The sequence below is a fragment of the Octodon degus genome, unplaced genomic scaffold, assembly GCF_000260255.1.
Source record: "Octodon degus isolate 3935 unplaced genomic scaffold, OctDeg1.0 scaffold00233, whole genome shotgun sequence".
In the NCBI taxonomy this organism is placed as follows: Eukaryota; Metazoa; Chordata; class Mammalia; order Rodentia; family Octodontidae; genus Octodon; species Octodon degus.
The window spans coordinates 50408-74557 of NW_004524809.1; the positions used below are offsets into that span (position 1 = coordinate 50408).

General features: G+C 48.2%; 1 protein-coding gene across 1 annotated transcript in view; it reads right to left on the reverse strand.

Moving 5' to 3' along the window:
• Nucleotides 1-3868: 3868 nt before the first annotated feature.
• Nucleotides 3869-24150, reverse strand: part of Copg1 (coatomer protein complex subunit gamma 1) — a 25381-nt gene continuing 5099 nt past the window's right edge. The window contains exons 11-24 of the mRNA XM_004645596.3: nucleotides 21046-21113; nucleotides 20733-20921; nucleotides 19701-19796; nucleotides 16176-16419; nucleotides 14828-14903; nucleotides 13751-13854; nucleotides 13268-13393; nucleotides 13021-13089; nucleotides 10984-11126; nucleotides 10555-10726; nucleotides 9988-10085; nucleotides 7275-7413; nucleotides 6933-7031; nucleotides 3869-4007 (exon numbers count right to left, since the gene is read on the reverse strand). Of these exons, the coding sequence (XP_004645653.1) occupies nucleotides 3877-4007; nucleotides 6933-7031; nucleotides 7275-7413; nucleotides 9988-10085; nucleotides 10555-10726; nucleotides 10984-11126; nucleotides 13021-13089; nucleotides 13268-13393; nucleotides 13751-13854; nucleotides 14828-14903; nucleotides 16176-16419; nucleotides 19701-19796; nucleotides 20733-20921; nucleotides 21046-21113 (1754 nt within the window). The 3' untranslated portion in view covers nucleotides 3869-3876. The remainder of the gene's footprint in view (nucleotides 4008-6932; nucleotides 7032-7274; nucleotides 7414-9987; nucleotides 10086-10554; nucleotides 10727-10983; nucleotides 11127-13020; nucleotides 13090-13267; nucleotides 13394-13750; nucleotides 13855-14827; nucleotides 14904-16175; nucleotides 16420-19700; nucleotides 19797-20732; nucleotides 20922-21045; nucleotides 21114-24150) is intronic.

Sequence of the window (24150 nt, forward strand, 5' to 3'; positions counted from 1 at the left end):
CGGTCATTATGCATGTCCACAACACACTAGAACTTTGTGCGATATCCTATCCTCAAACTGTTAGAAGTGCTGGTCATTTATTTGCCATTCCAGTATTTATCTTATGTTTTACTCTTAGCACTTCTCCAAAGCGGCTCGGCTTTCTGGCTCAAAACATACAGGGCAGCACATAAGAGAGCAATGACAACATTCTAAATGCTAAGAAGCTTCAAATAATAAAGCACCTTGAAAGAAAAAAAACAAGATTATCTCCAGAGCAAAGGATATAAAGAAAGTCACAGCAGCCACAACACTGCAAAAATAAAAGAACCATCCATGGCTGGAACAGCTTCAAGAAGTGCTGTGCAGCGCTGACCTGGCTGGAAAGGGCAGAAGCTGCAGATAATTTTTTTAAAGAAGAAAACAGTTCTACCCTTTTTACATGACTTAGCACTTGTAGAGTCTGCTCCCCAATATTAAACACAGAAAAGCTTGCCTGTCTGTGGTGGATGTCATGTAAGCTCTTGCAGGAATCCATGCTGATGATGGGACAGATATACAGCAGCTCTCCTCCATCGGGGGCTCCCAGCAGTCAAAGGTCCCTGCCCTGGTCAGTGGCCTCCAGTGCTCCCAGATTCTCCCAGTTCTCAGCACTTTCTTAAGCCCCAATGCTGCCTGGCTGAAAGCAAACACGCAGAGGAGCTCTACACCCAGGCTGGGCAAGCCCTACACTAGACCGCATGGTAACTCTCTCAGGGGCAACTCTGCCATCACCATCAATCCCCTGACCCACAGCCAGCAATGGAAGGAGGCTTGGTGGCATAAAGCTTCCTCCCTATGGTATGTAAGCCGCTGCAGCTGCCACGCACACCATCTGGTTGGGCATTTGTTCCTCTCTGGTGCTGGATGCGCACCAGTGGAGTGTATGCCACTGAACCCACTCACAATGTTCACCTGCACCCATCCAGCAGTCATAATCCAAGGACCAATGCAATCTGGTACCCTGCTTCCTGGGGCAACCTGCTCTGCCCGCATGTCCCTCCTGTCCTTCCTGCTTGTCATACTGCTTCAACTTAGCATGCAGGACTGTGGTAAATGCTTCCAATGTTGTCTTAAAATGTACACATTTAAGAAAAATGAAATATCAAATATTTACCAAATGAAATAACAGCAATCTTTAAAAACAATTTTTCAAAACCTCATTTACTTTTACAGTACTGAGGATTGAACCCAGGGCTTTCCCAGTGAACTACATCATAAATCCTTTCTATTTTGGTGCACTAGGTCTTACCAAGTAAGTGGCCAAGCTGGCCTGAGGAGTCCTCCTGCCTCAACCTTCCCAGTCGCTGACACTACTGATGTACACTACCATGTCCACAAAATAATGACATTTATGATGTTATCAAAAGCATGTAAAATACTTAAGAAGACATAGGGAATGTTTGCATTTTAGAACAGGATAAAAGATTCAGTTTTATTACAAATTAATCCTCTCGCTAGCTCGCGTGCTAGCCTGCTTTTTTTTTTCCTTACACCACCATAAACTATTGCCCCTCTACTACCCTACCTTGGAGCCAGCTGATCATGGACTGAAACCTCCACAGACTGGGAGCTAAATAACCTTCCCCCCACTTCAAAATGAATAAAATATTAATCGACACTCCAACACCATGAACACAATAAATACAATTAAGTTTCAGAGTAACCAAGCCAGGTGTGGGGGTACACACCTGTAGTAGCCACATCCTGGGAGGATGAGGCAGGACTGTTTGCTTGGACAATTTAGCAATTTAGAGAGAGCCTGTCTCAAAATAAAGAGCTGAGGATGTACCTCAGTGTGAAGGCCCTGTGCTAATCCCCAGGACCTAAGGAGAAAAATACTTTTCCAAGCTTTTCAAGTAATGAAACCAAATACATGTATTTCTAAATTTAATAAAAGACAAAATTAAATGACTAAAAGAAAACACCATCAAAAAGAACAAATTTTTCAGTGCTTGAGAAATCTCAGAAGTGTTTTAAATTAGCTCCTCCCACCGCAGTTTTGGTTTTCTGAAGCAGTGTCTTGGTCTTGCTGTGGTCTGGGTCTTGCTATGGTCTATGTTACCCAAGATGGCCTCAAATTCACCAATGTAGTCAGGACTGGCATGGCACAAATGATGTTAGTGTTTCAGCCTATCTGGCGGCGATCCTCTTGCCTCAGCTGCCGGTAACTGGCCACTATAGTTCCCTGAAGGTTTTGGAGTGTTTTTATTTTTGTTTGTCTGTCTTTTGTCCCACTATGCAGTTCAGGCTGGCCTTGAACTCCCTACTTGGCCAACCTGGTCTTGAACATCCAGTAACCTCTAGTCTGACCCTCCCCAATGCTGGGATTATAGGCTGCGCCAACACCCAGCAGAAGGCTGTGCTGGGATCAGACGCTCAGCTCCCAGCCCCCACTCCCCCACCCTCGGTTCCCTGGAAACTTCCTGGAGCTCCCACTAGGCAGAGTTTGCAGGAGTTGCCCCGCCTCAGTCCCGGAAGTGGAAAACTGGGTCCCTGGGTTGAATCCGGGATCAGACCCTGTAGTACCAGAGCCCGTGCCCAGTCCCGGTGGCTCTGCCGCCCCACTTCACACCCCCCTCAGCTTGCAGGGTAGAGGGCAATCCAACCAGGCACCTGAGAGTGAGGACAGGCTCAAGGCATATGCCCCAGGGTCCTGTCCGCCTGCTCATGCAAGCTGGCCTCAAGACTGAGCTCCATGGGGCCGGGGAGATGGCTCAGTGGAATAGGCGCTTCCCTGGCAAGCACAAGGGCCTGAGTTCAATCCCCGGTTCCGCCAAAAAAGAAAAAAAGAAACGGTACACATCAGGGAGAGGGAAAGAAAGAAAGAAAGAAAGAGAGAGAGAGAGAGAGAGAGAGAGAGAGAGAGAGAGAGAGAGAGAGAGAAGGACGGACAGACAGACAGACAGACAGAATGGGCTCCACGCAGAGCCTCACCATTCAGCTGGCCAGGGGCCACCTCAGTGTCCTTCACAGCTTGACGCAAGCTCAGCCTGGGTCCCAGCCCCGCCCCCAGGACAAGCCCCCTAGTGAGGGAAGGACTTATGCCAGAATCTTCCAGGGATCAACCTGTTAGGCCCCTCTGAGTGGACAGAGAAACAGGAAAACCGCTGGGCCACACTCGTTGCCTGACACTGGGCACCGGAGCAAGCCCTGTGGCTCCCCCACCCTGACACACAATCTGGACCTCTCAGGAAGACCCCTTACATGGTACCAATACCTGGGTCCTTTGCCAAGCTACATCCCCAGCTTCTTTCTTTGAGACAGGGTCCCACCACATTGCCCAGGCAGCTTGAATTTGGAGTAATCCTACCCGTTGAAGCTCCCATTTTAAAAACAAGCACTTGTAGTGTATTTGGGCCACACTTGTTGAGTGTTGAGTGCTTGGCTCACTACTCCCAGAACCTAACAATGCGGAAATCCAGGCAGACCCCTCGAACCTTGGAGGACCCCACTTATCACCTAGGGAGGGGTGGTGAAGGCACCAGAGCAGCTACTCCTTGACCTGGGTAGCACTGGTGGGACAGGGCAGGGGATGTGTAACCCCAAGGACGAGCCTGCAGAAGATGCAGTCGATCCATAAATACATGCTCGTTTATTGTATACAGAGGGGATACATTTCTTGGGGATAAATTCAAGAATGAGTCCAAACTTTGTGATGTCTCTTCCCTTGCAGGCAAGTAACACAATCTAGAAAAAGCTAAAACCATCCTGTTTTGAAGTTATTTTTCAGCAGTTCTTAACAAGAGGAACAGAATTCAACACAAAACCACAATGCTAAGTTTGTTTCTGAGTACACAATCTGGGGAAGGAGTTTCCACCAGACTCCCGCAAAAGAAAGGCAAGACTTCAGGCCTCCTAGCCCACAGATGCCAAGATGATGTCAACTGGCAGCTCCTCGGAACTTCGGGCTGTCACCTGCATTGTCACTGTGTCCAAAAGCAACAGCCGAGCACGCACAAGGATGTCATGACCACCCCGGAACACACCTGGTGGGAAAGAGAGAGGTATGGCTGTGTGAGGCAGAAGGGCTGCGGGCCAGGCTGAGGCTGTGCTTCGCAGCAGCTATGGAGGCTGCCCTGGAGTACAGTGGGATGAGGCCCCTGAGTGGGGCCTGCACAAGTCACTCGGCCTTGCTGAAGCCCCAGACCTGCAACCACAGAGCGGGGGGAATGGGGCACTAACCACTAGTGAGCTCCTGCCCAGCTGAAGTGAATTCATGGTATATAAGGCCAGAACCTGATGTCTGCAGGCACTCACATGGAAGTCTCACCAAGAGGAAACCACAGAGCAAGCAAGTGGCTATAAGTCCCAGGAGACTGAGCTGGTTCAATGTGAATAGGAAGGATGGAGCTGAGGATGTCAATTGTGAGGTCTTCTAAACACTGAGCCTAAGTTTTAAAACTCCCATTTCCTTCCGCTAAGTGTTTCAGGTGCAGCAGTGTCGTATCCAGCACCGTTATCTCAGAGGGAAGGGCAGACATGGAAATGTTCCCATAGACAATGCTGAGGGCTGAGTGCGGGGGCTGCGGCATGCAGGCCGCGAGATGAGTGCTGCGGTTCCTCAACCTCTTCCATCTTTGGGCATGTTTCAAAATGTCTAAGTGGAAATGCTCGAATCCCTACTGGCTGTGCAGAGGATCAGACTCAGGGCCTCCCACATGCAATGTAGTTGCTACAGTGCTGAGTTCAATCCCTGCCCCAAATGCCTGTTTTTCTTAATAAAGAGCAACCAGCTGAGCACAGAGGCACAGGCCTGTGATCCCAGCACTTGGGAGGCTGAGGTTGGTGGACCGCTGTGAGTTCAAGGTCAGCCTAGACTCCATTGTGAGTTCAAGGACAGTCTGGACTATGTAACAAGATCCATTTTTTTGTCTCAAAAAATTGAAAAGCAAAAAAGAAGAGGAAGGAAGGAAACAAACAAACAAACAAACAAACAAACAGAAAAGACCAACCAGAGAGGGAACACACCTGTAATCTCAGCACTTGAGAGGGAGACATAGGAGAATTGCCTCAACTTAGTGAAACCATGATTTAAAATACATATGAAGGGCTAGGGTTGTAGTTCATTGCCCTGGGCTCAATCCCCAGTAAAATATAATTAAAATACAATAAAATAAAGGCTGGAGAGGCATTTCACTGCAAACATCCTGGGTTCAATCCCAGTAACACCCGTCCAAAAAAATTTTTTCTTTTTTCCTTTTTATTTTTTTATGTATTTAGTACAGGGTCTACTCGGTCTCACCATGTAGATTGGACTCTTAGTGATCATCTGGTTTTCAGCCTCCCAAGGGCTGGGATTACAGGTGCATGCCACCATGCCGTCTTAAATCACCATCTCAGCATGCCCTGGGGGTGGGGCCAACATGGCACACAGGGGCTTGAACCGTGGCTGCTGCACTCTGCCTAAGCAGGTGCTCTAGTCCACTGAGCTATCTGGCTAGCCCTCTTTTATCCTTCTTATAGTTCTAAGAACTGAACCCAGGGCCTTTTCACTGATCTATATCCTCAGTGCTATGTTTTGTTTTGTTTTGTTTTTTAAATTTTGAGACAGTCATATTAATTTCCTAAATTGGGGGCTGGGAGATGGCTCAGTAGAATAAGTGCTTCCCTAGCAAACACAAGGGTCTGAGTTCAATCCCCGGTTCTGCCATAAATCAATAAATAAATAAAACCAAGGAATTTCCTAAGTTGCCCATGCTAGAAAGTATGATCCTCCTGCCTCAGCCTCCTGAAATGCTGAGATACTATTATACCTAGTTTGCTACATATATTTTACCAGAATTAAAAAACAAAAGAATAAGATCTAAAAATTGATAAGGTCTGTTCCCACATACACTGTAAAGTAAAAAAGCCAACTGCAGAGCATGTGTGTACTATTTATACATGAATGTCTGAATTTAAAAATAGAAATGGGGGTCAGCAAAATAGCTCAGTGAACTATGCACCCATCTTGGCAAAGCACAGGGACTAGGGTTCCATCCCCAGTCCTGCATGCCGTGCCAGCCCCAACACAGCCCGAGGCTCCCTGTGCCAGCAATGAGTCTGGGCGAAGTGGCACATGCCTGTAATCCCAGATCTGAGAAGGCTGAAAACAGGAGGATCACTATGAGTGAGAGTTGCATAGCAAGACCCTGTATCAAATAGGGTCTCAAAAAAGAAAAGGAAAGAAATGGACCACACTGCTATTTTAGAAACTATTTCTATTGGATGAATACAACTCAATATTCAGGGAGATGGAATCCAATATGATGTGGAGATAAAAGCCAGGCCTCACACATGCGCGGCAGCTGCTGTACCGTGAACTAACCCACAGCTCTTTCATTTTGGGATGTGATGGCACTAAGTTGCCTATGCTGAGCTGACACTTCAATCCTCCTGCCTCAGCCTCCCAAGTAGCTTCCTGTGTGTGTTTGTTTTACAACACAAGATCTCGCTATGTAGTTCAGGCTGGCCTTCACTTCACTTTGTAGCCTAGGCTGGCTATGAATTCACAACAATCCTCCTGCCTCAGCCTCCTGAGTGCTGGGATTACAGGCTTTGGCTACTGTATCTGACTACTTCCTGTGCTTTTATAGCCACAAAATGACTGGATGATACCCAAGCATTGTTTACTACAGGAATGGTGGTCACATGCTAGAGGGACAGAAGAATCAGTGGCAATAAAGGTAGGGAAGAGCAACATCTCTTCATGGGTTTTTTATACTTGGTCAATTTTTTCCTTTTTGTGGTACTGGAGATTGAATCCAGTGCCTCTGCACTGAGCCATATCCCCAGCCCTTCTTATTACAAGACAGGGTCTCACTAAATCACCCAGGAAGGATTTGAACAAGTGTGCAAGTTTTAGAAGCAGTGGACTGTGACTCCTTGTGTCCCAGAGCAGTTCCCAGCCCTGCACTGGAAGGGCTGCTTACCTGCCAGGAGCAGCGTATGGGTGTTCTTGTTGTCTGGAACTTTGTCTGACCTCTCACATGCGTGCATTCCCAAGAACTTCACGATGTTGCCCACGGCCTCTGACACACAAAACAGCAGAGTTCAGCCATGCAGCTTGTTTTTGTGGCACTGAAGACCAAATCCAGAGCCTATGTGGGCTGGGTACACACTCTACTTGAGCTCTATCCCCAGCTCCAAGCCCTATATTCTCTCCCCAGGTGCTGAGGGCCCGGGAAGTGGCCCAGCTCAGGCAGTAAGGGGAGGAGTACCTCCAGTAACCCAAAGGTCTAGAAGGAAGGTGTTGGAGACAGCCAAGCCCCTACCTTCCAACGTCTTGATAGTAGACAGCGTGAATGTCTCCTCCTTCTCGAACTCATCCCCTACCTCATCCCAGGCTGCTTCGAAGTTCACTTTCATGACCTTCTGAATGTGATCTGCTACACTGACCTCCAGGTCCTCCAGCTGGAGAAGGGGTTGAGTCAGACACCATTTCCAAAAGTGGAGCCCTCTGTGTGCACCTCACACCCCTGGGTGCTACCCCCAACCCTCCACTGTCTCCAACTGTGCATGCCTAGCACTGAGCTGTGACGGGCTTCAGGGACACAGCAATGTGCTGGGGCAGGCACCCTTGACATAACTGAAGGCTAGCAGTGCCCCTTCAACCCCAAATGCCCTGACCCCTAGAGTCAATCAACCCCTAGGGTCCTACTCATCCTACTTTCTAACAGTAGGACATGCCCTTCCTGAGCCACCAAGAGGCCAGACCTTGGGGACCGGGGGTCCAGCATTACACATGGTGATCAAGTCTGCTTTTTGTGGCTTTCATTCTGGGAAGGATAGGTATGGCTCCAGGGCAACAACCATTTCTTTTTATTGTTTTGGTTTTTTAAAACAAAATCTCACTATGTAGCCCAGGCTGGCCTTGAACTCATGGCAATCCCCCAGCCTCAATGTCTCCAGTGCTGGGATGACAGACAATGCACCATCATGTCCTGAAGTGGCCATTTGTTTCACCAGATCGTCCTTCCCCTGTAGTTGTAATCATTTGACCTGACACACTAGTACCCTAGTTCCATTTGTGATGAAACCCTGACGCTAGCCACACACACACACATATGCATGCACGCGCACGCGCACTACAGAATGATCGTGGCTATTGAAGATCCTGTCAGACATGCCCTCAAGAAGCCCTGAGGGTGGTTGTTTGGGGCCAGCATAAGCAAGACCCTGTTCCTGCAGCAGAAGGAAGCCAGGCGCAGCTCTGAAGGAATGAGGTCTGAGGAATTTTTGGAGCTCTGGGGTGGCCCCCTTAAATACAGCCCCAGGATGACACACAGTGAAAGTCAGCTGTGCTCCACAGTGGCTCCTCCTTGGCTAAGGAGCCCAGGTGGCCCCTGTTCCTGAACATCATGATCTGCATTGTAGCGGCACTGCACAGGGCCTGCACTCATGCCCCAGCAGCCTCCTTCCCAGAGACACCAGCAGCAGTGGCCTCTGCACCTGGAGAATGAGCACGGCAAAGCTCATTCAGGGGATGCAATGACTGCCCAGCAAACACATGGGTCTCATTTACCTAAAAAGCAGCACGAAACGGGAATTGAAGTCCAGCCAGGGAGATGGCTCAGTAGAATAAGCACTTGTCTGGGAATTGAAGTCCTGAAATCATGCTCACCTTCTGACTCAACAAGAATCTATCCTACAGCCAGGTGCAGTGGCACACAGATATAATCACAATATTGGAGAGACTGAAGCAGGAGGATTATTATGAGTTCAAGACCAGCCTGGTCTACAAAGTGAGCTTAAGGCCAGCCTGAACTGCATAGCAAAACCTTGTCTCAAAAAGACAAAAAAAAACCCACTCTGAAATGCAGATGAAAATATATACCCTACAAGTTTAGTGCAACTTTCTAAAAGGCACTGAGGTTTAGACGCTCAAAGGTCCAATGTTAAGGAGTGAAAGGTCAAGGCTGTTATGCTGTATACATCCCATGAGGTGTTTCAGTCACTACAAGTGGAAGGCGGGTGTGCCTGGAGAAAGACAGTTTCAGCTGGTTGCTATCGCCAGTGCTACACAGACAAGCATATCAGGTGCTCCTGAGCTATCTATAATGATAGGAAAACATACCCGTTTCAAGGGAAAACAGCAGGATCTGTACAGAATGACCTCAATTATGACACTTCCACCAGGCGTGGGGCTGCACACCTGCTATCCAGCACTCAGGTGCCTGAGGCAGAAGGGTCACTGTGAGTTCAAGCCCAGCTTGAGGTACAAAGCAAGTTCAAGGCCAGCCTGAACTGCATAGTTGAAACTCTTCTCAGACAAAAATAATAATAGTAGTAGTAATAATAGTGACAATGATAAGGGCCAGCCAAATAGCTCAGCAGAGAGGCCAGGAGTTTGATCCCCAGGCCTGCCATGCCAGCCCCACCCCCAGGGTGAGCTGAGATGGCAATTGAGACTGGGCAAGGTGGTGCGCACCTGTAATCCCAGCTCTTGGGAGGCTGTAAACAGGCGGATCACTAGAGTCCGATCTAGTAGTGAGACCCTGAACACCCAGTAGACCCCTCCCTAAAAAATTAAAGAAAGAAAGAAAAGAAAAAAGGACACCTAAGAACTACAGGCAATATTTCATTTCCCTATTTCTTTCTTTCTTTTTTTTTGTTTCTCTATTTCTTTATGCTTTGATTTTTATCATTTTCTACAGATGAGTATGTACTTTCACATGTTTAAAAAAATGTATCTTTTAATGTCTTTTTTCTTTCAGAACTAAGCACTGAACTCAGAACATTACCACTGAGTCACATTCCCAGGCCTTTTTGTGTATTTTGGGAGAAATTGTGCTAAGTTGCTAAATTTCCCAGTCTGGGAATGAACTTGAAATCCTGCTTCAGCCTCCAATGTTGGGATTACAGCCATGTGGCCCCATGCCTGGCTAACTAGAATGTTAAAGCTAAAACCAACAAGAAAAGAACTCAAGTCTGGCCAGCAGCTGCTACAGGGAGAGCTGCTCTGTGGCCCCTGATGCCTCTCCTTACCACGTACTCGTCCTCATAGCCCTCTTCATCTATCTCCCCTGTGGTGGGGTCGCAGTCCTTCACAGTGAACTTCATCATGCAGCTGAACGTGCAGGCCACTGTGGGAAGAGAGGCCAAGTGACCAGGCTGTCCCTGGACTGCCCTCTGGGCCTCTGCTGGGTGGGCAGTAGCTATGACAGGCCACCCAACCCTGGTAGGCAGGCCAGAGGCCACCGCTTGCAGGGCAAGGAAGAGAGAGACAAGATGGAGATGATACCAAATAGCGATGACCATGTCACAGCCAAGGCCACAGGGCAAGAAGCCAGCAGCATCCGTGGGGCACAGGGAATGGAACAAGTGTGTGCTGTGCCCATCTCTGAGACAGCATGGCACAATGAAAGGATGGTGCTTTGAGACTGGGCAGGCCTGGTTCTGAACTCAGGCCAGGCTCAAGGGCTTCAGCTTCCTCCCTAGGACCAGGGATGGCAGAATTTGCCTGAGGATGGAGTGAGGCACCCAGGAGACAAGTGCTCAGTCCCAACCTCTTCCCATAGCTTCTGGGGGCTGGGTGGCATCTGAGGGGCTCACCAGCTGTGGGGTCTTCCTTGGGCAGTGCCACCAGTGTGTAGCAGGTGCCAGGCTGGTTGTAAGGCAGGCTTCGGGCAGGCACATAGCAGAGCACCTCGTAGGCCTCAGTGGGCTCCAGGTACACAGTGACATTCTCCAGCATGCGGTCATTGAGAGTGTTTGTGCAGTCAAACTAGATGGGGCACAGGCCAGCTGAGACCCCACTTCCCACCCAGAGCCTCCTTTCCCCATCCAGGTACTGTCTCAAGCTCCCCATATCCCTCCTGTGTTCCCAGAAAGGTCCTTTGTCAGGAGGTTTGGGGAAAGTTGTTGCTGGAGACACACTCTGCTACCCACTCCAGAGGTGTCAGGAGATGCCAGCAGCGCAGGGGTGCCAGGACCCTGGAGAACTGAGTCCTGAGACCCCAGAAGCCATCCCACCCTGCTCACCTGGAACACCATGTGCTCAGTGAAGACGTGTTTGGTGCAGTGGACTACATACTCCGTCTCCAATTCAGTGAGGGCCACAGGCTCGGGTGAGGACTTGAAGAGGGGCCCCAGGCCTTGGAAGTCTGGCACTGCTGCCAACTGCTCTGAAACCCACAGTCAACATGTGCTTACCTTCTCCATTCCCAGGCCAATTTAAGAATACTTGGTTTTGTTTGTTTCTTTTGCATTACTGAGGACTGAATCTAGAACCTTTGTACTAAGCTATACTTCCAGTCCTTCATGTTTTATTTGTTTATTTTTGTACCAGTCCTATACTCAGGACTTGCCAGGCAGATGCTGTGCCACTGAGCTAAATCTCTGGCCCTTGTTTAGTTTTCTGAGACAGGGTCTTGCTGTGCAGTTCAGGCTGGCCTTCAGTTCACTATGTAGCCCAGGCTGGCCTTGAAGTCACAGCGATCCTCCTCTGTCAGACTCCCAATTGCTGGGACTACAGGTGTGCAACATCACAACTAGCTCTGCTGTCTCTTTAAAACAGCATCTCACTAGTTGTGCAGGCTGGACTTGAACTCGTAATTCTTTTGCCTTGCCTCCCTGAGTGCTGGGATTCCAGGTGGACATAGCCATATCTATGTGTGATGGTTTGTACACAAGTCCACAGCCAATTCTCAAGGTCTCCAGCCTACATGAAACACAGGAGGTGTGCACACTACCTGAACAGGTGTGTGTCTCACTCACATGCTCAAAGTGTACACACCCCAGCCCCCAACTCCCTCTCCTCCCTTCTGTCCTTGGAAGACATCAGAAGCAGAACCAGCAGAAGACCCCACTGTCCTGGGCCTAACCCTAGCTGGAGTTTCCTCACTTTTGGAGACATAATGAGGATTCTTGACAAGGAAGTGGGAACCAGGGAAAGGTCAGGAAGATGAGGTGCACACTGCTATAGCTACACTATCATCAAAGAACAAGTTGATTCCTCACATGGCCAGTCAGGACAAAGAGCTACCAGGTGGTCATGCATGCCTATAATACCAGCGCTCTGGAGGGTGAGGCAGGAGGAGCACTGTGAGTTCAATGTCATCCTGGATGACATATCAATACCTTATCACATTAAGGAAAGAACAGAAAGCTACCTATCTAGCTGGCTCATGAAGCAGGACTTCAGAATGAGCATGTTGCCAAAGAGCTAACTTGGAAAGGCCAGCAGTCTTTGGTGTAGCTGATGCTGGGACACCATGGCCAAGTGCTATGGCCACGGGCACCACCACAGGCCTGGGCTCTGAGCAGGCTGTTGCAGCCTCTGCCCATGATGCCGTGAACTGTGCTCTCCCCGCTCTATGGCCATGGGCCACCTGTGTTTAGCCTTGAGGCTTGTGGCACTGTGCAGGAGCAGCAGCCGGACATAGCGTGCCCCGTCATCTCAGGCCACTCCTGGGTGTGGAAGGTGCCATGTTAACAGCAGACACCACTCTGGAATGGGACGGAGAAAAGGGGTTCATGGACGACTGGCAGCACAGACAGGAAGGTGGCCACCGCGGTGGCCAACATGCAGTGTAGCCAGATGACAGGGAGAGCTTCAGCCCACAGAGCATCAGAGTGGGCGGGCCTCTACGCTGCATGACGAGAGCCTTTCTCAGGGCTGGGGCGCAGTGGTAGGTCACTCCGCCCTCCCCCAAGCCTCCTTGTCTGGTCCCTGTAGTTTTGTTTTAGTGCCAGGAATTGAACTCAGGACCTTGTTCTTAGTGGCACCAGGCAAGTGCTTGTGCCACTAAGCTATATTCCTGGCCTTTTGTTTTGGAATGGTGTATTACTACGGGAGCTCAAACCTGACAAATAACACCCTGCCCTCAACCTCATAGTAATCCTCCTGCCTCAGCCTCCTGAGTTTCTAAGAGACAGGAGTCTGCCACCATGGCCAGCTTAAAGTGCTCACTATTAAAGGCCTGACCCCACCCAGACCATGAGATGAGTATATTAGTCCTTTGAGAGTAAGTATCCCCATACTGACCCTGCTCGCTGGTTTGGGGCACCCTTACTCACCCTGGAAGATCTCCTGCCGGGTGGCTGCCACTTTCTCAGGCTGTTTGGTGGCTGTGATAGGGGTGCTTTCTGCAGAAGGAGACACACACAGTGACCAACAGCTTCAGGAACAGGCGGCAGGGGCACTGGCCTAGCACTGTTACTCACATATTATAAATTCCAAGTCCTGAGATTAGTAACTCTACCCACCCTTGGTGAAGCTCCAGGGTTGGCAGTCAGTGCCATCATGCAAAGACTCTGGCCTTACCTGGTCTCTGCTCAGCCATGGGTGTGGTAGCCAGGGGCACAGACTTGAGGTCAAAGGGCTTTTCTGATGGTTCAAGAGTATACTGCTGCAGAGCCCTCTCCAGCCCAGGGATGGACACAGTCAGACCTAGAAGCCAGCAGGAGAGGTCACCAGAGACTAGTACAACAGAAAGCACAAGGGTAAGAGCAGCCACTGTGGATGGGGAGTGGTCTGACCAAGAGCAAATCCATTAACCTTCGCAGCCTCTGCTTAGTGAATAAACACAAACACAGACACAGACTTATCAAAAAGTAAACTGGTATGAAGACAGAAGTTTTTATGAATGACAAGTGTCCCCACTTACTGAGCTGTTTCCACTTTCATGACCTGGCACTGCTCAAGGTCATCACAAAATCATGGGGTCACCAGACAAATTCCGTCATCTCTGTCTCAGATTCCTCTGGCCATAGAGAAGGCATAGGTCACAGATGCCACCAGACTCACCGTTTAGGATATAGCCAGCATTGAGTGCCTTCTGCTTTTGCTCTAAGACATTCAAGTAGAAGGTGGCTCGGTCTCTTACTTCGTTGTCATCATCCATCACACACCTGTAGCCAGGATATAAGAGGCTACTGACAGGGCCTGGCAGGGACAGCAGGAAGGATACTGCAGGGCACCACTGGGGGCCACAGGAGAGGGGAGTTGGTCTCCTGAAACTGTGCTCAGTCCCCAGAAATGGGAGATCAAACAAGTCTAGAATCCAGGCATCAGAATATACAAGAGTGGGGGTGCACAGCTGTAATCCTAGCACTCAGGAGGCTGATACAGGAGGATCAGTGTAAGTTCGAGACTAGCCTGAGCTACAAACTGAGCTTAAGGCCAGCCTGAACTGCATAGCAAGACCCCACCTCAAAAACATAAAAATGAATAAATAAAAGGATAAAAGGCAGACTCCTTACATACAACAGGACCGATCAGAGAGGATGGCTATAAAAGGTACAGTTTGTTTTGTGGTGGAACCAGGGATTGAACTTTGGCCCTCGCACTTGCAAGGCAAGCGCTTATTTTACTGAGTTATCTCCCCGGCCCCTAAAACACAGAGCTTCTTTTTGGCATGAAGGAAATGTTTAAATTTATTTATTTTAAATTTGGGATCTAGTGATATAGTTCAATAGTACAGCACCTGCTTGCCAAATGTGAGGTCATGAGTTCAATTCCCAGTACGAAATAAATAATTTTGTATGTTTGCTTGTTTTTTGTTTTTTTTTTTTTTTCAGACAAGGTCTCACTATGTGGCCTAGGCTGTTCTTGAGCTTGTTTTGATCCTCTTGCCTCAGCCTCAAGAATGCTGGGATTATTGGTGTCCTCCACCATGCTCGCCCAATATAACTATTTTTAAAAATGGAATACTCCAGTTACAAATAGTCACTGTAAGTGACAGGATTTGTACACTGCTTTTCTAATTTATTATTTTTTTCATACAATCAACAGCTGTGTATACTTTCTCCCCTCCTGATTGAAAGACATAGCAAAACTTCCTGGCTGAGGGAATGCTGTCCCCCAAGCCAGGTGCAGACGCACCTCTTCAGCAGCACCAGGATGCTGGGCAGCATCTCTTCATTCTGGGCTCCAAATTTGGCCAGAGCACTCACGGCACCTGCGCAGAAAGCAAAGGTGGTTCTGCAGTGCTCAGGGCGCCATACCAAGCCAGCCCTGGAGCCACTGGCACCAGTACCACGTTTACTTCACAGGGCAGGAGCCAATGCTGCCAGCAGCTCCCAAGTTCCACCCAAGAAGCCACTTCTACACTGTTGTGACAAGGCTGAGGAGCTGTCCACATCAGGCTTCTCCACTTCCATTCACAACCAAATGAGGAAACAACCATTGCTTAATGTGTATCAAATGCTGAAAGGAAAAATTCTGCCCAATAGGGTGGCATAAAAGGAAAAGAAAAAATTATAAAGAAAAATGAGGTAAGAATAGGCTGGTTGGGGCCAGGGAAATGGCTCGGTAGAATAAGCACTTGCCTGCAAGCACAAGGGCCTGAGTTCAAAACCCTGGTTCCACCAAAAAAAAAAAAAAAAAAAAAAAAAAAGGCTGGTTGCAAACAGTGTGATGGCACACACTTGTAATCCCAGCACTTAGGAGGCTAAGATGGGAGATAAAGCCAGCCTGAATTACACAGTGAGACCCTGTTTTCTTTTTTTTTTTTCCTTCCTCTTCCTTTTTTTTTTTTTTTGTATTTTTAGGGAAGGCTCTACAAGGTGTTCAGGGTCTCACTACTAGATCGGACTCGAAGTGATTTGACTGTTTACAGCCTCCCAAGATCTGGGATTACAGGTGTGTAAGGTGGTGTATGCGCCACCTCGCCCAGTCTCAACTGCCATCTCAGCATGCCCCTGGGGCAGGGCCAGCACAGCAGGTCCGGGGATGGAACCCCTGGCCTCTGTTTCTGCTTGTAGGTACTTTAATCTGCTGAGCTATTTGACTGGCCCTTTTTTCTTTTCTTTCTTTTGTGGCTGGCTCAACCAGCCCTAGGGCTGGAGCTAGCAGGGCATGTGGTGCTGGGGATCAAACCTCAGTCCCTGTGCTTTGCCTAGGCTGGTGCTTTAGACCGCTAAGCTATCTTGCCAGCCCCTAGACCCTGTTTTTTTTTTTTTTGTTTGTTTTTTGGTTTTTTAAGTCAAGCAGGGCATGATGGTGCACTCGAGAGGCTGAGGAAGGTGATCCTAAACTTGAGCCCAGACTTGGCTACATAGCAAGATCCTGCCTCAAAAGAATAAAATGATACTTCAAAGAGTCAACAGTTTACACAGGTTACATCCCTACCATTTAACTAGATGACATCTAAAGTTCTTTCCACAATGATATAAAATTATTTCATAAGGTACAAGGGGCCAGGAGTCCTGTCCTCCTGGCCCTGACGCACCTGCACGGACCTCCTCGTGCTCCAGCACCACGCGATTGTAGATGAAGCGGATGTACTTAGAGGGGTTGTTGGTCTTGGGCCCCTCCTGGCCCAGAAGATGCAGGATGCGTGTGGCCAGCACTGTGAATTCACAGTCCTCAATGAACTCACATAGGTGAGACAGCCCCGTCTCCTTGCTCTCAGAGTTCTCCTCGATGATACTGATGATGCAGTCCACGATGGCACGCTTGTACTCAAAGCCACCCTGCAGGGAGGATGGAGCTAAGCCTGGAGCTGAAGCCTGGCCAGACTTGGGACCAGGGACATGAGGCCACAATGGAGCCTCAAGGCTCCAGCTCACTGGGTCTCAGCATCTGCCCTGGGTGCAGAGGGAGCTCTTCTGTTGCCAATAGGAATTTAATGGGAACATTTCAGAACTGTTTTTCTTCTTGAGATGAGATATAGGCAGAATGGGCTACATCAAAGAATCAGACACAAAATCATTACTGACCCATCAGTTCTACTTCCACTGTGAGCCCTGACCAGCTGAGAGCAGAGTCAAACAGGTACGGATCGTAACAACTCAAATGTGAAAGCATCCTAAGTGCCCTAGTGTCCTATACTGTGACTCCACCCACCAGGCCTTAAGAAGAAAGGGCATTCCGACACAGGCTGTAATCTGGAGAAACCTCAAGGGCATGATGCAACATGAACTAAAACAAGCAGAAAGAGACCAACCAGTCCTGCCCAATGCCACTCAGACAGGGCACCTGGACAAGTCAATCAGAGACAGAAAATGGAATGGTGACTCGGCCTGGCAAGAGGACACACAGCTAGTTTACCAGGGACAAAACTTCTGCTAAAAATGTCAAAGTCACAAGATAGATGGTAGTGAGGGTTGTACACTATGCTATGCACTTTAATGAGAAGTGGCAAGTGAGAGGCCAGAAGCACTAGGCATATAACCGAGGAACAGAAAGTGCTTTATGTCAACAAAGAGTGCCATCCTAAGAGAAAGTCCCTCCTGAACAGGATGTCACCAGACTGTTACCAAGGAAAAATCTAAATAAATCCCTAGATTTGATTTTTTTTCCATTATTTCTTTTCAGATGGGATCTCTATATAATTCAGGCTGGCCTTGAACTCACAATGTAGCCCAGGCTGGCCTCAGACTTGGAGTGATTCTCCTGCCTCAGCTTTCCAAGTGCTGGGATTACAGGCATTTGGCACCATGCCTGGCTTGCATAATCATAATTGACTTTAGAAAACCATGACTTTTGGAAGTCTCAGAGCTGACAGATGTTACTGGGCTCTAGCAGCTTTGTTACAGAAGACGCCTGTGCTCGGAGGCTGGGAAGACAGCTCAGTGGACTGAGTGCTTGCCAAAATGTTTGATATTTAGACAGATAGAGTAAACCGAACTGCATATATTGCAGGTTAATAATTAGCTTCTCTTCTGGAGGGCTAACAACCTAAGTTAGCAGTTCAAAATTGACGAAAAGGAAGGGCTGCAAGGTCAGCCGATATTTTGGCCCTAGCCTTTCAAAGTCAGTGAAGACTCGGGACATAGGAGAACCTGTACTGTAACAACATGTAACTCAGTTGTGCTCCAAATTTTCTGATCAAGAAGATTATGGAACCACAGAGGAATGTGTTCGATGATGTATAGTGTACCTGGGGAGAGTCACATGGAGAGAAAAAACATTTTCTCAGACCTTCACAGAGAGAAAATTGGTCAAGCAATGGCCGTGACTCATCCACATGTCTGACACTTACAAAAGGATGTACAAAAGGGTGGTACAGGGCTACAGGATAAATCCTGAGAGTACTTGGCTGACCTTATCAGATACAAAAGTTACATTTCTTGGGACCGGGGAAATGGCTCAGTAGAATAAGTGCTTCCCTGGCAAGTGCAAAGGCCTGAGTTCAATTCCCGGTTCCACAAAAAAAAAAAAAAAAAAAGAAAGTTACATTTCTTGTTATATAGGTCTTGTTATATCTTGGTCTTAACCATCCAGGAGAAAAGTATAAAAAACAAGGTATATAAAGTAAAGCCATATTAATACAATGAGTTGAAAAGGCTCAAGTCAATAACTTCTGAGGATAACTCACTAATATTGTAGACTGCTAGACAGTGTTAGATTGTTTAGTTGAATTCAAACACCTATAGTATTTAGATGCCAATAGAATATTCACCTCTGACAGACAATAAAAAAATGATACAAAGGAATGATCATTTTGTATTTATATATACAAAACAGGATAAATTTACAGCTACTTTCGCTTAATTCAAAAGAAGAAAGAGGTGTACTAAAAGCGTTTTGACAGAATATCCTGTCTGCTTCTTGTACTATGGATAACCACTAAGAAGATAACAATGTACAATGTATTGATTATCAAAACTATCCTCTTAATCAGCTGTGAAACTGTCTCATTCATATTTATTTCTCAATAAAAAAAAAAAAAAAACATGACTTTTGGAAGTCTCAGAGCTGATAGATGTTACTGGGCTCTAGTAGCTTTGTTACAGAGGACACTTGTGCTCGGAGGCTGGGAAGATAGCTCAGTGGACTAAGTGCTTGCCTGACAAATGCAAGGTCCTAAGTTTAATCCCTGGTACCGCAAAAAAAAAAAAAAAAGAAACCTGTACTCAAACCACCTAATGTGTACATTTATTTTGGGTTTTGGTTTTTGAGACAGGGTCTTACTATGTAGTTCAGGCTGGCCTTGAACCCACTATGCAGTCCAGGATGGCCTTGAACTCGTGGTGATCTTCCTGCCTCAGCCTCCCAAGTGCTGGGACAGAATATATGTTCAGAACTGAGCAATACCACCTGCCTCACAAAGTGTACTGTTTTAAACATTTTAAATTAGGAGCAGATATTTAAAACTCAGGAACATGTAAGGCTGGGAGGGTCACAGGACTGTACACTGTGTACCATCTCTAAGGAGCTAGGTCCAGGACCTGAGGGCTCACAAAGCATCAGTGCCACTGTTCTCCTGGTGTCCATGTACACCCCAGACACCCAGGACAATGTCTCTTCTAGTGCTGGATCCTTGACTCTCTGGGGCAAGGCAGAGGGCACCAGTTATCTGAGGACCAAATCTACTCTGTGACAATTTGCTTCTGCTCCTGAGAAATGAGCTGAGACACTAACAAGTGCAGTCACTAATCCATGTGAGGAACAAACCCAGCACCACTGTCACATTATTAATGCCAGTTTCACAAGAAATCACCCGGGGAGCTCCTGGAACACCCCAGATATTTCTACACTTGACTCCACCAGCAGAGAACATGTGTTTACTCATCTCAGGCATAAGCATTACCTCAAGCCAGTGAGTCATAGTGTCATTATGATGATTACACTTATATCACCCATGCATAGTGTTTAAAGGGCCTCAGGCGTCAGGAAAACAGCTGGTTAATGGGTTGTCCAGGCACACCCACAGAGAGGAGCTCTAACCCCACAAAGAGCTTGCCACCAGCAGCCAGGCTGCCCCTGCCCCTTTAGAACAGTGGCAGGTCCCGGCTGGCTCTAGCCTTACCTCCTCCCGCAGCATGGTGAACAGGAAGTTCATAAGGACAGCATGTTTTCGAGGATATTTCTGACACAGGGCACTGATAGCCTGGACAACCACCACCTGCATCAGACAGAGAGGCATGAGAGGTGGCCCCAGGGCTCATTTCTGAGTGCCAATGAAGTGTTGAAATGTCCTCCACTACATTGGCAGGGCCCGGGTCTGGGTGTGATACCAGAGTAGGGAGAAGGGACTGCACAGGCATACGGGGACCCTGTGATTCCCCAGTCACCAGGCAGGTGGCTCACATGGGAGCCCTCACCAGCAACCTCAACTGTGTTTCTAGATTTTCTCTGTGGCATCACCCATGCCTGAAATCATCTGGCTCACCTGTTTGGTTTCTCTTTTATTTTTTTTAATTTTTGACACAGGGTTTCACTGTATAGTCCAGGTTGACCTTGAACTCCCTATATAGCCAAGCCAGTCCTCAACTTATGGCAGTTCTCTTGCCTCAGTCTCCCGAGTGCCAGGTTTCAAGCATACATCACCAGTCCCAGCTCAAATTCACTCAATTGTTTACTTGATGGCTTATCCATTGCACAGAAAAGCTCTTTTCAATACTTAAGTGGGGGCAGGTATATAGCTCAACAGCATAAGCACCTGCCTGGTAAGCACAAGGTCCCAAGTATGATCTCCAGTACCAAAGTAAAAACCTGAGTGGGGAAGAGCCTTGCTGTGTTTTTCAGGCTGGCCTCCAACTCACTTATGTAGCTCAGGCTGACCTCACACTCGGGGGTTCTCCTACCTGAGCCTCCTAGTGCTAGGACTACATGCCCAGAAAAAGGATGAGAGAAGATGCTTGTCCTGTTCACTGTTATGTTCCCTTCTCCTAAAACTCCTAATACAGTGGATAGCAAGTGGTTAATAAATACTTGAAGTGGAGGAGGGCAGGTGACAGGGTTGTGCTTGTTCTCAGGACTGAGGATCCACAAGGTGACACCCCTGCCCAGGGTCCCCCAGCAACACTAGGTGCAGAGCCCTCCTGGCCCAGCGCAGTACCTTGAACTCATCAGAGATCTCCGACATGAAGGATGAGATCTGCTTCATGAGACGGTCAATGCTGCTCTCGCTGCCTGTCTTGAGCAGTGTGGTGATGGCCAGTGTGGCAATGCTGCGATTTGAGTCTGTAACCAGGTTCTCCAGGTCCAGGTTACAGGCGGTCACAGCAGATGGGTGCTTCATGGCCACCTGGTTGGAGGATGACAGGGACAAAGAAGGCAGGATACATCTGGCACTTCCTGGGCAGGACTTGGTCTGGTGCCATTGTCCCAAGGCTCACAGGGACCAGGTCTGCCTAAGTCCACACTCCTACCTTATTGAGAGTGCGGACGGCAGCATAGCGGAGCGCAGCCTTGGGAGAACTGCAGAAGAGTTGGAGCACTGCAGGGACACAGGAGACTGATGTCAGGGAGTATAGAGCACAGTCAAGGTGGATCACACTCTGTGGTCCACGTCAAACCATGGCTCAGCTCCCCCTTCTCTGTCCAGCACCTCCTCACACACCAGCCCACATTGCCAGCATAGCCCAGGGGTCCCAGGTATGAACACCAGTTGTGGCTCCCAAGCCCCACGCCAGGAACCAGGAGCAGTAGTTGCCAGTCCTGTGTTGCTGATTCCTCACATCAGAGGGGACAGCAGTGACTACCATCTTCCTTTCCAGAGAAAGAAGCTGAAGCAGGAAAGGTAAAGCAGCTGAAGTGCCCTGAGGTTGGCAGACAACTGGTGGTAGTGTGGGATTAGAACCCAGGACTGGCCACATCTGCAGCTAGGCATCTGACCACCGGGAAATGAAGCTCCACTTCTCTCCCATAGTATCCATAGGAAGCATCATGGTTTCCCCATGGTGCTGGGAATAGAAGAACAAAGTCTTCTCTTAAGCCACCAGTTTAGCTGGGAATGGTAGCATTCACCTATAATCCTAGTTACTTGGGAGGCTAAAGCAGGAGGACTGCAAGTTTGAACCTAGACTTAGATGGACCACTTAGGAAAACCATGTCTCAAATTTTGAAACATAAATAAAAAGAGACTAGAGATATAACTCAGTGATACAGCAACTCTCAGATTCCCAGCACAGCAAAATAAAAAATAAACCTAAGCATGGTAGCTCATGCCTGCAAACTCAGCTCCAGAAAACTAAGGTAGGAAGATCCTAAATTCCAGCCTGGCGTAGGTCATTCATTTAGCAAGACCTTGTCTCAAACAAAAAAGGGTTAGGGCTGACAAGATAGCTCAGTGTACTAAGCCCCTGCTTTCTCAAGTGGAGGAGCCAGGGTTTGGTCCCTGGTTTCACAAGCAGTGCCAGCCCCACCCGGAGGTTGCACTGAGCTGGCATGACATGTGTGCCTATAATCCCAGTGCTGGGGAGGCTGAAAACAGGAGACTCACCACAAGTACAAGCTGTGCAGTGAGACTCTATACCTAAGACATAAATAAAAAATGGAAAAAAAAGGGGGGGGGCTGGTAGTGTAATGTAAAGGCCCTGAGTTCAACATCCAGTATGGCTAAATAAATATACAAAGGACCAGTTTATTTTCCACCTCTAGGAATGCTACCCCAAGGAGCAAATCTCGCTCTGCCCTGCTCCAAGGAAGCTCAGAGCCAAATCTTGCACTCAACCATTGTAGCAACCTGGACTACTATTTTCTGGAATATCTACATCCTTTTATTCATTACTATGCTTCAATTCTCTTGTATTTTTTAAATTTGTCTTTTTTACTTAAAATAGAACCACCTTTCATTTTGAAAGTTCTACTTTATGGTTCTGTTACCCTAGATACACAGAGGACACAGTAAGAATGAATGCCCACACAGACCACTGAACATGTTTGTCTATTCCCTCTTTATTCACAGGGGACAGGGAGAATTCTCCCTCAAATGTGAAGTCCATCTCTGCATAACAAGGTTTGCACCACTACTATGGGATCAGAAAAACATGGGGGTCCAACTGAGTGTGGTAGTACATGCCTGTAACCCTAGCACTAAAGAGGCTAAGGCCAAAAGATCACCTTAAGTTCAAGGTCAGCCAGGACTACAATGAGACCCTATCTGTCCCATCCCCCTCCCCGCAAAAAATGAGGGTGTGTCCAATCTTATATTTATTTATTTAGAGACAGGGCCTCGCTGCATATCCAGGCTGATCATAAACTCATTATGGAGTCCAGGTGGGAACTGAACTTATGACACTCTTCCTGCTTCAGCCTTCTGGGTGCTAGGATGACAGGCATGCACAGCCATAGCCAGCTCTTTTAATGAGACAGTCTCACTACATGGCTCAGGCTAGTCTCAAACTCACAAAGATCCCTCTTTCTTAGCCTCCAGTTTAGGGATGAGGTGCTTTACCACACTTGGCTCCAATCAGCTCGAAGAACTGAAAATCTAACTCTCCAGTCACAGGTCCTAGCTCGAGCTATCTCCCCTTTCCTGCCCTCAGAATCCAGTCGCACACCCTAAATGGCCTCTCCTGCTCCACCCTCTCTGCATACGCAGTGAGCATTTACACCAACCTGAGCAGCTCTCCTGCATTGCCCACACTCATCCCTCCCCTGACACAGGGGCCTGTAATCATACTTGCCTGACCCATGCGGGCCAGAACAGCAAGCAGCCACAAACACTCATGTCCTCTATGTCTGCCATGGAGCCAGGCACTATGCTACACCATCTGCAGACCTTGACACTGGGCAATAGCTGTGACTGTCACACATACTACAGAAGAAAGCGAGGCCTGGAGACTGGAGATGGCTGGTCTCCCATCTAAAGAGCAGAGCCAGGACTTGTACCCAGCTATCCGGCTCCAGGATAGGCTCGGAACCACCCCTGTTCTGCTATCCGCTTCACCTAGGACAGCTCAGTTCTGCTCTGAGCCTTCCTTAAAGTACTGGGGATTGAACTCAGAGCCTCCATACTGATCTACATGTCCAAGCCCCATTTATTTATTTATTTATTTATTTTATTTTGAGACAGGCCTTGCAGACTTGCTAAATTGCCTAGGCTGGGCTCTAACTTGCAACCCTCCTACCTCAGCCTCCCATAGTGCTTCAATTATAGGAACATGACTCCATGTTTGGCTCACCTTGGCTCTTCGGTGTTAAGATAAATTTATAAATAGCCCACCCCTAGGGGCCAGGGAGATGGCTCAGTGGACTAAGCGCTTCCCTGGCAAGCACAAAGGCCTGAGTTCAATCCCTGGTTCCGCAAAAAAAAAAAAAGCCCACCCCAAAAAATAACACCTCAGGCCCCCACACAGTACCCAGCCAAGAGCAAGCACCAAAAAGGTTCTGACTCCTTAATATCCCAGGGACATGGGACCAGCGAGATAGCTCAGTGGACTAAGTACAGGAGCACTGCCTCCAGGGCATGCTAAGTCAGCAACCGAGTATGGGCGTGGTGGTGGTGCACACCTATAATCCCAGCGGGGGGG